This window comes from Gekko japonicus, unplaced genomic scaffold (assembly GCF_001447785.1).
Source record: "Gekko japonicus isolate JY-2015 unplaced genomic scaffold, Gekko_japonicus_V1.1 scaffold132, whole genome shotgun sequence".
NCBI lineage: Eukaryota > Metazoa > Chordata > Lepidosauria > Squamata > Gekkonidae > Gekko > Gekko japonicus.
The window spans coordinates 240,495-255,336 of NW_015173677.1; the positions used below are offsets into that span (position 1 = coordinate 240,495).

Below are 14,842 nucleotides of genomic sequence, written 5' to 3' on the forward strand. Positions count from 1 at the left end.
CAACAGGTCTTGGTCTTCCTAAGAGCAAAACATGTTTCACATGCTCAGTCTGTTGACCGGAGGCCTTTTCTGAATTACAAATTATTTGCAGCTTGAAAGCCTGTTGTTAGTGAAATACAAGCTGTGAATGCTAATTTGATTCTGTTTAGGCAATTAAGAGCTGTAGATTGAGCAGTGTGTGTCCCCCTCCCCCTTTTATAATCTTCTTGTAACATTGGTACGTATATGACGATTGCACATTATAGAGTGGGCAACCTTAAATCTGTTTAATAGGCAAAACATAATCATATAAAGTGTTTTTTCCCCCTGAAGCTTCAGTAGTGCTTAGCTAAGTAACTGGCTTGTATATACTTGTGCCTGGAACATAATTTGCTTGAGCAAAGAAGCTTTCTTTCTTTATTCTTATGCAAATAAGTGAGCTACTGTTACACAGGACCATCCTGTAACTGCTTCAGGAGATTGATGTGTACTATAGTAGTGTAACCATTTCTAACGCACACATAGCAGAGGCAACTAAGTTATTTTCCGTTCTCTGTTGAGTACATACCCCAGTTTGAGATAGATCTTGTTCCCATGAGGTGGTGCATCTTCAGTGTAAGAGGCAAAGGATCTTCAGGTTCCGTGTTCTTGCTCCACCTCCCAACCCAGAAAGCTCCTTAGGTATTTCTACTGATTCTTGTAATTTGCCATTCGTTGTTTCTCCAAATTTAAGATCAATTTCAATGACATTTTTATAAGCCATCTCCCAAATTTCCAGGATAGGAAAGGCATATTTTTCCAGTATCTGGTTAAAAATGTACTTGCAGTAGTTCTTGTGTTGGTTCCTTACCCCATGATAAGCCTGCACTGTGTGCACACGCCATTAGATATTATGCTGCTGTTCTGGTATAGCAACTGTTTGTGGCTAGATTGGATTGTCCTCACAGGAAAATCTTGCTATGAATTATTTAGGGTTGCCAAATGGGGCCGGGGGGTGGGGAATCCCCTGCTTCGGAGGCCCGATTTCCGCCGCGGCGGAATTGGGCCCCGGGGGAACCCCGCCCCCAAAGCTGCGTCACTGGAGGTGACGCAGCCATGTTGCTGACGTTGGGGGTGTGGCTGAGCTCGTCGGGGGAAAACCATATGGTTTTCCCCCCAACAAGCTTGGCCACGCCCCCAACGTCAGCAACGTCGCACGTCACTTCCGGTGATGTGCTGCCGGCGCGCGCATGCACACGTCCATCAAGACCTCCCGGACGCCGGCAAGGCTCCCCCGCTCCAAGGGGTGAGTCGACTTGGCAACCCTAGAATTATTGCTATAGCACAACAGTAATACACAGTCCAATGATATGTGAATGCAGTGGGAATTATATGTGTAGTGCCTGGTGATGGATATAGAGTTAGGGTTTTTGCATATAATTGCAAAAAGCCTACAGTAGGCTGAAATCATGGACCTGTATGTGGTGACTCGCTTGGCATTTGCAGAGAAAGGAGTGTATGAAATAATTTAAGATGGCACCACACACTCATGGGGTTATGTGAGCTGATTCTTAGAGAGTTGTTTAAACAATTGTTAGAAATCAGAATTGTACAAGTGACTATTAAGATAAAAAACTACAGCTAGTTACAAGGTTAAGGTATTCCTAGAAAACCAAGGGTAAATCTGATCTGAAAATAAATAATAATTGTTAAAACTTGCAGAGTTTTGCAGTGGACACTTCCCCTCATCATCTTAACATTTTATCCTTAATACTATTTAGTGGCACAAATATCCAAACAGATGTTTGTTACAGCTGGGTATATTAGAAATGGCATTTATATCAAAGTTTATGTTGCGCTTTTTAAAATCAGATGTAATTGTGGAAGTGTCATATTAAATTGGAAGGCCTAAATTATAAATCATGGACATGGCCTTACGTAGATATTATACTCTAAGGGTTTAAATTGCTTATTAAGGCAGGATTACTTGGACAGTGATTGATTTATGTTGATCAGTGCAAGACTGCTTTTCCTTTTCCATACTGCTTTGTGTTTTCTTGGGCATTTTGACCCAGCAATTTGTTGTGGATGCATACACTGTATTTAAACATTCTGTCAGTATCTTTGTGTGGCAAAATATCACTCTCTTAAATTTATCCCTGTTATTGATTTGTCTCAGTGTTATTGAAATTTACAAACATTTAGCAGTTAATTACATAAATGTAAACAATATGGCTAGAAACATTGAGTGGTTTTTCTTTGGAACAGGGTAAAAGAATAGCTATGGGCATTGTATCTCATATTGACTTTTGGCATTGTATCTCATATTGACTTTTGGTATTGTTTTGCCTATGTTTGCAAGTGATTTAACAGTCATTACAGTGTTTTTATTTAGATAAGTTGAACTCATATGTGATTGTTTTTTTAATGACAAGTATTCTTTCCAGCTGTCATAGTTTAGGGGTGACATGATTGAGGTTTATAAGATTATGCATGGGAAAGAGCAGGTAGAGAAAGAGGTACTTTTCTCCCTTTCTCACAATACAAGAACTCGTGGGCACTCCATGAAATTGCTGAGCGGTCGGGTTAGAATGGATAAAAGGAAGTACTTCTTCACCCAAAGAGTGATTAACACTTGGAATTCACTGCCACAGGAAGTGGTGGCAGCTACAAGCATGGACGGCTTCACAAGGGAATTAGATAAGCATATGGAGCAGAGGTCCAGCAGTGGCTATTAGCCACAAGGTATAGATAGGGACTCGGGGGCAAGTGATGCTCTGTCATCTTGGTGCTTGGGGGGGGTCAACAGTGGGATGGCTTCTAATGTCCTGGCCCCACTGGTGGACCTCCTGATGGCACTGGTATCTCTGGCCACTGTGTGATACAGAGTGTTGGACTGGATGGGCCTTTGGCCTGATCCAACCTTGGCATCTCTTATGTTTTTATGTTCTTATTAGAGTTCTTGATATGAGGTGTGCTGTAATGCATTTTGAGGAACCACATGCATTTAAAGAATGTGTTTTTTAGAATAGCCCATATTCAGTTTTATAATAGTTGATCTTAATGGTAGGACTTTGTGTGCTGCTTTAACAGATTTTGAACTGTGCTGCACATAAAACAGGATCAAAGCAGCCCTTATCTGTCTTTTCTTCTGCCCGTTTCTGTCATTGACCTTGGTGCAGCAAGCATGGATGTGCACAGGACACTGTTGATGATCTGGTTCAGGTCCAGACTTTTTCTTGAGTAATATAAAATTCCCACCCTTTCATTGTTTGTTTTAAGTTAAGTAAGGGGACACCATTTTTCTGTAGTGACTAAATGAAGTGGTAATTGAATACCTGGTCAATCATTTATTAGGAAACTATCTGCAGTAATAAGAACATTAGTCACACTACATTGTGCACATCAGGTTTCTGATAGTTTTGTTACCCAGAGAAAGAAGGTCATCTACTATGGTAGTGGTTTCATTATTCTCCAAGACAGTGTTTGCCAACCTTCTTGGCATGGTGACCCACAGGTCCAAATTTTTGGTGCCCAAGGGTTTTTGGTGCACCTTTCTATTTAGCATTCAGTTTTGTACAGGGACTAACCGGATGGTTTTGAGAAACCAACAAACATCTCACAAAAAGGGTGCAGCTACTACCACTATGAACCCCAAGCAAGTGGCATTCCAAGATACGGTCTTTTATCAGGAAGGTACATTCCAGCTTTTGATCACCCTCTCCTTCTCTATTACTCCCTCTACTCCCACCTAAGATTCTCACTTACTGTATTGACCATCAGGACACTTTTTACTTGATCCACATGCATGTACAGTGAAGAAAAACTACTAACTAATGTAAGACATGGAAGATACTGCTTCCAAGGTCAGATCTTGGTTTCCAAGATACAAAAGAGAGCAAAGGAAAGAACAGTCATTGGGGGAGGGCTGGCCTGCAACCCACTTTTGGGTCCCAGCCTACAGGCTGGGAAAAACTGCTTGATAGGCATAGTTTTATTTTGAAATTGTGAGAATTCCTGCAGTTTTGTCAAGATGTTTCTTTAGTTACATAAGGTGATATGAATAATGTAATGATTCACGTGTTGATACCCTGGAATAATTTTCTAGGTATTTTCAGGGGCAGTGCTTCCACATTGTGAAGGTAATGTCAGAAGCCTTGGGTCACATTGGAGGCGTCTGGGACATGGCTACTTCCTTTGCCAATGTTACTGTTGTTTCAGGCAGGATCATCATTGAAGTAGGAAGGAGCTACGTTGTGATTCCTTCCTTGTGACTGAGGGGTTCTGGTGTTGTCTTCTCAGTGCTTGACAAAGTTATGTTTGAAGTTGATTCTGTACTGCAAAGGTAGTGTGTGAAAGGACCCTTAGTAAAGGGTTGAGCAGTTTTCACAGCTGTTACTTTCACCGCCAAGGTAAGGGACAGAAATGTAAAGGCTAAATTCTGAATATTCCACTTTGCAGTCATGCAGTGTCATTGGTATGCCGAACAATTTGTCAGTAATAGCAACAATAATGACAAAAGATCACACCCTACTACAGTAGACTTTAAGTGATCTGTAGATCCATTAAGGAGAGAGCAATTTTATTTTTGTTCACTGACAAATTAGTGTGCTGAGACTGATGAAGACTTGCTTTCTTTAACTGCGATGTTTTTTACGTTTTTCTTTCCTTTTTTATACTGTTCCATCTCTCCCCCCCCCACTGCCATCCCTCCCTGGAAAAACACAGATGTCTGCTGCCAGAATGTGGTACTTAACTTGACCATCAAACAGGCCTGACAAAGAGAGGCCTTTCAAGGTTCACAATAAAACAACCACTGCATCTTATTATACCATGAAATTTGAAGTGAAAAGCCCCAAGGATCTTGCTATTTGGTAATGCGGAATATGTCGCCCTGGACGGCTGTGATAGTGCTAGAAGGGAAAAGAGAAGCCAAAAAGAGAACTCTTGTCACAGGGTAGACAAAGACAGCTCCTCATTCCATTTCTAATTGTTTGGCTTGTAAAACCATAGTGTTACAGTGGTAATAAAGTATTTTGTTGTTTTACCTCGGTATATGAGTTTGCAAATGATGTATGAGAAGATACCTCTGTTGTCTGTGGAAATTATTTGGCTAACCCATAAAGCAATGGCAGCACCACTTTACTTTTATTAAAGAAGGAGCAAGTACCATAACAAGATGATGTTTCAGTAAAATTTTGTAAGGTCCCACTGCCTGAGGAAAGCTGTGCTATCTTCTTCCTCGATAGAACATTATCACAGGCCTCATACAATTCCCTCCTATCCCTGAATGTAAAGAATGGCATTGTTGATAGTAGTGTCTTATGCAGAACATGTTTCTATTTCACTTGCATAACCTGGGTGGGATATTTGTTGTAGTTGTGTTTTATTTTGACATGAAGTGGTACCTTTGGACATATGAACAGGTTGACAAGTAATAAAAGTCTTTAGCTGTATCTAGCAGTTGTAACAAAGCACCCAGTCTGTAGAATCCATGCTGAACATATGCTTTTTCTCCTTTCTCTATTCTGTCCTGTAGAATTCTTGCATCATTTGCCTAACCTATTAACAAAACTACTTAAATTTAATCATATGCTTCATTTACAAATATAGTGACCACTGAAGATTCAGGGTCTAGATTTCTTTCAAAAGAGGTTTTGAGTTATTAGGAACTTTCAGGTCGCATCATCTCATTTCCTACTATACGTTGTAGTGTTGCCAAATCTTAACTGAAACAAATTGAATTAAGGCTCTGGGCTTCTAGCATAGAACTTCCTCTTTTCACCAAAGGGTGGTGCTCATTAATCAACAGTAGCTAAGACACCAGCAGAAGAGACTTACACCACTGGTTGTCACTTAGCCCATTTTTTCCCTTCAAAAGAACTCTTAGTATTTGTTTTTCCTTTAAGAAAGTCTTCCATATGGAAGCTAGAAAAACCTTGCACCTCATTACAGCCTTCATAATAGTAACAAATAATAAGAGTCCTGAAACTGTCGGGAACATCTAGGTAGTATGAATAAGGGGTATTTATGTCATGCACAGAGCCTGATTGCAGAGTCAAGTAATTCCTGCAGATGAGGTGGAAGTAAATCAGTTAGGAGCTTGGATGCTACGTGGGGCGGGGGCAATATTGGGAAGTGATTGTATGAGCCATCCTGCTTTTTGCTGCTTACCATCTGAACCCCTTGGCTTCAAAGCTATAAATTAGCGACACCTATTGAAGAGGTGAATTGGGACAAATTGGTAAAGTATCCCAAGGTAGTATGATTGTTCCTGTCCCCTTTTCCTCAGCTCACCAGAGGAATATTTAGGGTTGTCAGCCTCTTTATGAATCCTGGAGTTCTCCCAAAATTACAACTGATTTTCAGAATACAGAAATCAGTTCCCTTGGAGAAAATGGCAGTTTCAGATGCTCACGTCGAGACTAGACTACTGTAATGCTCTCTACATGGGGCTGCCCCTGTTAAAAATTCAGAAGCTGCAGCTAGTACAGAATGCCGCGGCCAGGCTTTTGATGGGCCTTCCCAGATGGGAACACAGCCAGCTTGTGCTGAAGGCGCTGCACTGGCTGCCAATAACATACCGAATTCACTTCAAGGTGCTGGTGCTTACCTTTAAAGCCCTATATGGCCAGGGTCTGACATACCTGAGGGACCACCTTTCCCCATATATACCCCAGAGAGCACTGAGGTCGGGGTCCCAGAACCGACTGACCCTTCCAGGCCCCAAGGATGCCAGGCTCGCCACCACTAGGGCCAGGGCTTTCTTAGTGGTGGCTCCGTACTGGTGAAATGAGCACCTGGAGGAGATCAGGGCCCTGCGGGATCTTGTGCCATTTTGCAGGGCCTGCAAGATGGAGCTCTTCCACCAGGGTTTCAACTAGGAGCTGCCCCCGCTACTACCAACGAGCTGGCCCGTAGTTTTAACATCTGGCCTCTACCACTATGCTCAGGAATACCATTTAGTGGCAAACTGTTTGGCTGTATGGTATTTCCAGCATGCCATCTTATGTACCCAATGTATTAGCACTAGCACTTTATGAGTTTGTTTTACTGTATTTGACATTTTAAACTGTTTTTATGTGAATTAATGGTCATTTATAGACCAATTATCTAAGCCGCCCTGAGCCTGCTCGCAGGGAGGGCGGGGTATAAATTAAATTAATAAAATAAAATAAATACCCCTGCTAACCTCCCGCTCCCCCCCACACACTCTATTTTCCTCAGGGTCTGCCAGGAACAGCCCTGTATTCAGGAAATTTCCTGGGGGGGGGCTTTGGACTTTGCGGGGTGCTGTGCCCCTGCACATGTGGTGACATCACTAGTGATGTAACCATGAGTGACTCTCCTCCATTCGGAGAGAGGAGGGTACCCAAAGAGGAGGCAGCCAGGCTCAACTTGACCCGCTCAAGCTTTCTTCCCCCCCCACATCTTCGCCAGCCAGTGAGATAGGCTGTCACACAGTGAGGCACCTGGGCGGGCCATTCTCTAATGGCCCACCCAGGCACCTCTCTGTGTTTGTGTCAGCCAGTGAGCCAAGGAGGGCCAACGGCCCAACTCACTGGCTGGTGAAGACAGGGTGAGGCACCTGGGTGGGCCATTATAGAATGGCCCACCCAAGTGCCTCCTTGTATCTGCACCAGCCAGCAAGTCGGGCTGTCAGCTCTCCAAGGTGCCCAGAGAGCCAAAGGCTGTGGGGGAGGAAAGCTTGTGCCATGGTGGGGCTCTGCCCTAATTGTGGGGGGGGGGAGTCAGCCCCTAAAGCCCCACTGCTGGCTATGGCCCTGGCCAGGAATTTCCCAACTCAGATTTGGCAACCCTAGGAACACGAGTTTTGGTGCAAAAGGATGGCCATGGGACATTCTGCCAGCAGGAAGAATCAATGAGTGTTTGTGTATAGAAAACTTGAGTACTATAACAAGGCATTTGCTGATACAGAATTTTGATACCAGATGATAAACAAAAAATTGTCATAGCAATATGGGCCGTTTGCCAGTTGCTATTACATTATTTGTTTCTCAAGAAGGAATTCCTTAAACCTCCCATGATGTTTTTGGGCTGTATGAAGCAATCATGTAAAAGGGAGCTATAATTGCAAAATTGTTTATGTTGATAGAACTTACCATAAGAAACAGATGCTTCTGTAGAGTAGGAAATCCTGGGTACGTTAATCTAATCTGACTCGGGTTTAACACAGATGTAATATACAGTTCTGAGCTGATTCTGTCTTTACATCTAAGTTTAACTTTTGTTTCACACAGCTATTGCACATTTTTAGTCTTCCAGAGGGACTGTATATAAAATTTATATTATTATTATTGCCCATTGGCCCAAACAAATATCCAGTGCCAGGTATGCTGAACAGGATGTGAATGTGATCTCCTTTTCCTCCTGACACTGTTTATGGTTCTTTACAGTGTCTGGAGCCTTGCAAAGAGTCCTGGGACTTGAAGAAAAATCATTGCCAAAGTTTCTGTGAGGTACGTCATCTCTATCTCTAGGTTCTGTTCTGTGTAGTTGTTGGTTGATGATGACAGCTAACTAATAGATCTGTACTTTATGATTTTGTATTTTAAATTACAAAGAAACTACTTAACAGAATAAAATTTTGTCACATGAGAAGATGTTTGTTATTAGGCTGGTGTCCATGAGGAGCTAGAGCCCTTCTCTTGCAGTAAGAGCCACATTCCTTTTTAAAAAATTAATGGAAGTGTTTTGTGGAATGTTCCTTGTACAGTGTTGATGAACTACCTTGAGTCTCAGTGAGAAAAACAGACCATAAAGACAATAAATAAATTAAATTATTCAAAACATACAAGCAGGTCCATTGTATGGGTATCTGTGTGAGTACATAATGCCAAAGATTGTTTGAAAGCATGCCTTTCTAGACTAGAGACCTTTTAAATGATGCATAAGCTTTCCACATACAGAAGAGGGTTCATACAAAGGGTTCTCCACTTGCTTTCTGAATGTCCTGGACTCTTGGCTGTGACATTTCTGAGACAGCACATTACATTTGGAGGGAATGCATACTTTTCTGGAATCTATGGTAATTTTTTACAATTTTGCATAGGTATCCATGTATCTTCTCTGTGTGTTCAAATTCCCTTTCTTAGTAAAAAAATTGTTTGTGGTACTAATGTTATTTTAACAATGGTCCACGAGACTTCAAAATACAATTGTTCTTTGCTTTATCATGGCCGCATAACGTATTGATTACTAGATTATCAAATAGCCATTCCACATTGTCTATTTATGATGGGCATAACCTTCTTGTTGCATGAACACTATCCATTTATAGGAAGCAAGGTGGAATATCATAAGCTTATTCACTATAGAGATTTTAAATTCATTGCATGCATACTGCCATTTATCTCAGAAGTATTATGTCAGTTTGTTCATAGAGTCTGTTTCCATCCTAGTTTGTTTGTGGTTAGATGGTTTGTCTAGTTTTGTCTTGCAAGCAAACTAGCTCTAGTTTTGTCTTGCAAGCAAACTAGCAATGGTTTAGTTATTTCTTGTTGCCACATCTCTCCTCAAGTTTTAAGGCTATGACTGAAATGGCATTTAGTTACTTATTTTTACACATCTGTGTCCACTTATAATAAAGAATAAGGAGCCCTCTTTGGATTATATATGTAGGGATTAAACATTACAATGAGGGGGAAGTGGTTGCAAGTTCCTGACTGTCATAGGATTGCCAACCCAGGGTTGTAAAATACCTGGAGACTTGGGGGGTGGATCCAGGAGAGGGCAGAGTTTGGCGAGGGGAGGGGCCTCAGCATGGCACAATGCCATAGAGTCCACCCTTCAAAGCAGCCATTTTCTCCAGGGGAGCTGATCTCTGTCAGCTGGAGATTAGTTGTAAAAGCGGGAGATCCCCAGGCTCCACCTGGAGACTGGCAGCCCTACTCTGTCATGTTTATGCCCCATTTCCATGCTTTCTCTAACATTTCCAGTCATGAAGATGGAACCCATGTGTAGGTGCCTTGCTTCTGTTTCAGTGATGAAGCATAACTGGGGGTGGAGCATCTGAAGGGATATACATAACTGCATCAACCAAAACCACTCGGCAACAGAACTCACATTTTACACAGCTCTTAAATCCATATGTTAAAAGCATAAAATAATGTAGATGTCTAACAGGAAGGTTATCTGCTTTTGTGGAGATTTTTCTGCTCTGCTTTCAGTTTACTTATATTTCTTTAACATGTTTGAAGACAGTTCTTTTCTATGAGAGATGTGACAAACAAGAAGGCAGAGAAGCCAGTTTCTCTGACCTATAAATATAAAATAAAAATCTTAAGCTTGTGCATGTGCTACTCAGTAACAGAGCTGGCTGAATGGAGAGAAATAATGTTTCCCTATTGTAGTTGGGATCTTCTAGCATCCTTGTTTAATTAGTTTCAAGCTCAAAGTCGCTAAACTTGGAACTTTAAAGGGTGGTAATAAGAAGCTGCACATTGAACAGTTTGCCGAAAAAATGAGCTGTGAACTAGGGTAAAGAAGAGAAGCTTCAAAGAAATGTTATGCCTCAAGGGACTATAAAAGATTTTTAATTAACTAGCTGCAAATTTGTGATGTTTTATATAGGCACATACCCAGACATGTACACCTGCCCATCTGTCACACCAAACATAAATCACAAATATCAGATACATTTTGTTTTGATTAACCTCTACCCTTGTCAGCTGCAATCACAAATTGCCAGTTTCACTTTATTTGGCATAATGTTTGGAGATAAGCAATTTAGCCAAGATTCTGGAAATGGAAATTACTTTAAGCAAGCCTAGGGCGCTTGCAGTTTGCCACTTTATTGTGAGTCTTGCACAAAAAAATCCATAGTCCTGCTGTTGTTTTCACAAAGCACTGTGATTCAGAGTTACAATGGAGGATCCCAACCCAATCCATGATGCAGGTGTGCTTCTGTATATGTGCACGAAGGAAAAATAGGAAACCTCTGAGCCATTCTGAAACAATGAAGGAGAACTTGAAGAGTACCTCACTGCCCCTTCAAGTTGTAGTAACAGGCCACCCATAAACAGAGGGCTTCGGTGCTGCACATTTTTCAAATGACTGAAGAACACAGTTTTATTGTAAAGAACCAAATTATGAGTATTTTTAAAGATAGAGAGAACTACATGCAGGGAAAGAATTGAAAGATTATTATTATTATTAGTCCTCATCCTTTCACTGCCTGCTGTAGACCTTTCCCTGCTTCCTTGCTTACCCCCTATGTCCCATCTCCTTTTCTCAGTTCCTCCTTCCACTCCCATTACCTCCAGTTTCTTTTTCTTTTCTTTTTGTTTTGTATTTTTGCATTTGTCTGTGCCTGTGCCTGGAAGTCATGGTGACCGCTGGCGACTCCTACTGGGCATGGAGGACGTTCAGAGAGGTGGCTTGATAGCCTTCCTCTGCCTCCCGGCCCTGGTATTCTTCAGAGGTCTCCCATCCTAGTACTTGCCAGAGTCGGTCCTGCCTACCTTCCAAGATCTGATGAGATTGGGCTTGCCTGGGCTATACAGGTCAGGGCCCATTACCTCCAGTTTCAAAGGGCATCAACTGTTTTAGATTTACCTAGGCATCTACAGTTGCCTATGATAACTAAAATGGCTGCCAAGATTTTAAGAGGTGATGTTGCAAGATCTTGGAATTTAAAAATGTAATTTTCTTGGATTTTTTCTACCCTTTCCTTTGTAAAATTTGAGATTTTTATGCAACCTTTGGGCTTCTCCAGGCTTGCAGGAATACCTCCCAGTCTTTACCGAGCCCACATCGTTGGGTTTTTTTAATCCACCCTCTGGGATAAAGTTCAGAACTCTTTCTCTGTCTCTGTCTCTCTCTCTCTATATATATATGCCTGATATATCACTCTGTTTTGCTCTTGCCTTGCATTGTTGGCTATCAACACTGGAGGCAGAGAAGTGCACAGGGTAACAGTTTGTGTCATACCAGGAAGATAGGGGAAAAGGAAACTGTGCTAATATGTTTTCTTTGTTTCTAAAAGCTTTAAATCTGAGCAGATTGCTAGGAATCTTATAGAAAACAGAAATGGAAATGGAAGCATATAGAAAAGAAGGCAATAGCTACAAAGACTGATTGAATTCAGTAGGAGCTCATGATCCAGTTTCGTCTTTGTGCACTTTACTTAGCTGTATGTAGAAGTTACAACAGCTATGTGAATCCCTAATAACAGCTGGAAATCTGAACTTTCTTTCCAGAAATATTTTGGCAGCATTTCATTATTCTACTAAATGCTTTGTACAATTCTGTCATTTTTTTTTCTCAGCCTCTTTTCCCCAAGAAGAACTATGAATGCCTAACTAGTTGTGAATTTCTGAAATACATCCTGTCAGTGAAGCAAGGAGACTGCCCAGCTCCTGAGAAGGCCAGTGGCTTTGCGGCTGCCTGTGTTGAAAGCTGCGAGGCTGACAGTGAATGCTCTGGTGTGAAAAAATGCTGCTCCAACGGATGTGGACATACGTGCCAAGTACCAAAAAATCTGTACAAAGGTAGAGATTGTTAGGAGGTATTCTTCTTAGAGCTTGCTAGAAATAAAGTAGCTTTCATTTTAGAGCAGGATTATGTGCTGCATTGGACTGTGGGGGGGAAAGGAAAGAGAAAAAATAAAGGCTTGCTGTGCTGCCTATCCCACAACTAGTTTGTGGCTGAGGACTTGGGAGCAGATGCCTGGGCTCTTGCACCCCATCATCGTTCTGATCTCATGCATCTGTTTTTCCACACCCATTCCCCACTTGCTTTAACAATAGCTGTTACAGGTTGGATCCAGTAAAATATCCTCTTCTGCTAAAGCTCTTGGGCAAGAAAAAGACCGGGGTAGCTCCCTGCACTAAGATAAGCTTATTATCTCCCTGCTTGTGCAAGATATTGTGCAGCAGACTTATGGGCTCTATGATATATAGGGAAGAAAGATCTTGCATAAGCTCTTGAGCAAGCGGAACTGTGCTAAATCCATTTATTTTTCTGCATCTGGGTCCAAGTCCAAGTCTGTGTATGACAGTGTTAACCGTGGTTACTGTCAGTTGGTGTTTGGTCTCACTCAGAAATGGTTGCAAATGACAAATTTTCTAAGTAATAGTGAAACCCAGTTGTTGGAAGAAGACTGCTGTCCATTCTCTAACAGTATATCCCAGAATTATCAGCTTGTGTAGAGGGGGAGTGGGAACACGTATCCATGCACCGACTGTGACTATGTGTAGTTGTAACACAGTGTTTATGATTGTACAAAGTGTATGCAGATATGCTCCATTCCCATTATGAGGATCCTTCTGTCTTAAGTATGCAGCCTGAACATGTACACAATGTACAAATGCCTGTTGGTTTCTCTCCTACCTGTGTCACCAGAATATGGCACATGTTCACAAAACTATAACTCCTATATTTTTTTTGTAGGAAGGTATTAGCATTAAAGGGCTGCATTGGCTCAGAGGTTAAGATGCTGAGCTGCAGACTGGAAGGTCTGTAGCTCGGCAGTTTGAGACCCAAGTGCCGTGTGATGGAGTGAGCTCCTGTCTCTGGCCCCAGCTCCTGACAACCTAGCAGTTTGAAAGCAAGAAATTGCAAGTAGATAAATAGGTACTGCTTTCCATGTGCCTCGGTATTTAGTCATGACCGGCCACATGACCACGGAGAAGTCTTTGGACAGCGCTGGTTCTTCAGCTTGGAAATGGAGATGAGCTCTGCCCCATAGAGTCAGATTTGACTGGCTTTCGAGCAAGGGAAACCTTTACCTTTATTAGCATCAAGCTGCTTTAAAATGGGTACGATAATAAAGTATATATGCCAGAAATACATTTTATTAATCTCATTTGAACGTTATCTAAATGGATTGCATATTCTATAAAGGTGGTCTATTAATATTTGGATTATTTTTAATAAAAGCAAGGGCAAAATATTTTTAAATTCAGTATATGTATTTATCTAATTTTAAATTCATCATTTGTGCTGAAAAGCAACAGCTGATTTGGAATTAGAGCTTGAGCTCTCTGGTTTTAGTGGGCACGGGATTAAGCCCTCTGCAATAATGAGAAAATAATTACATGGTTGTTCATTTTACTTGATTAAAGTGAGTTTTAATAAGACATCTTATGCAAATATTCAAAAAAGTGGCCATAAAATATGGAGTTGTCATACTGCACATACTGGAGTTGTCATACAGTGCTTTAAAGCTGTACAGTGTCAGGCAACACTGATTGCAATTATATAATCATTTAAATTAATATTGTAAATTTTAACGCGTTGGCATAGATAAAGGCTTGGAGGGATCTCTGTTTTTTGCCTGCCTCGTCAATGCTGTAATATGTAGTCCAGAGCAGACAGTAAGGAGGGAGGCAGATATAATGAATGCATCCTTCTGACATAGTCTTTGCAGGACAGATTGTTACTGCTAAAGAAGCTGCTTAAACATAGAAAAATGCAGGTACATAGCAGAGTTTTGCCTGCATGTGTATTTCAGTCTTTTGTTGTTGTTCAGTCGCACAGTCGAGTTCGACTCTTCGCGACCCCATGGACCACATCACGCCAGGCCCTCCTGTCTTCCATCGTCCTCCAGAGTTTGCTTAATTTCATGTTCATTGCATTGATAACACTAACCATCTCATCCTTTGCCATCCCCTTCTTCTTTGACCTTCAATCTTTCCCAGCATCAGGGTCTTCTCCAGTGAGTGCTCCCTTCTCATTTGGTGTCCAAATTATTTGAGCTTCAGCTTCAGTCTCTGGCCTTCCAGGGAACAGTCAGGGTTGATTTCTTTTCGGATTGACTGATTCGATCTCCTTGCTGTCAAAGAAACATCATAATTCAAAAGCATCTGTTCTTCGGTGCTTGGCCTTCCTTATAGTCCATCTCTATATGCTCCCATGCTGG

General features: G+C 41.6%; 1 protein-coding gene across 1 annotated transcript in view; it reads left to right on the forward strand.

The window, feature by feature from the left end:
* Positions 1-14,842, forward strand: part of ANOS1 (anosmin 1) — a 152,380-nt gene that overhangs the window by 68,058 nt on the left and 69,480 nt on the right. Inside the window, exons 3-4 of the mRNA XM_015422969.1 lie at positions 8,376-8,438; positions 12,248-12,470. Coding sequence (XP_015278455.1) covers positions 8,376-8,438; positions 12,248-12,470 — 286 coding nt within the window. The remainder of the gene's footprint in view (positions 1-8,375; positions 8,439-12,247; positions 12,471-14,842) is intronic.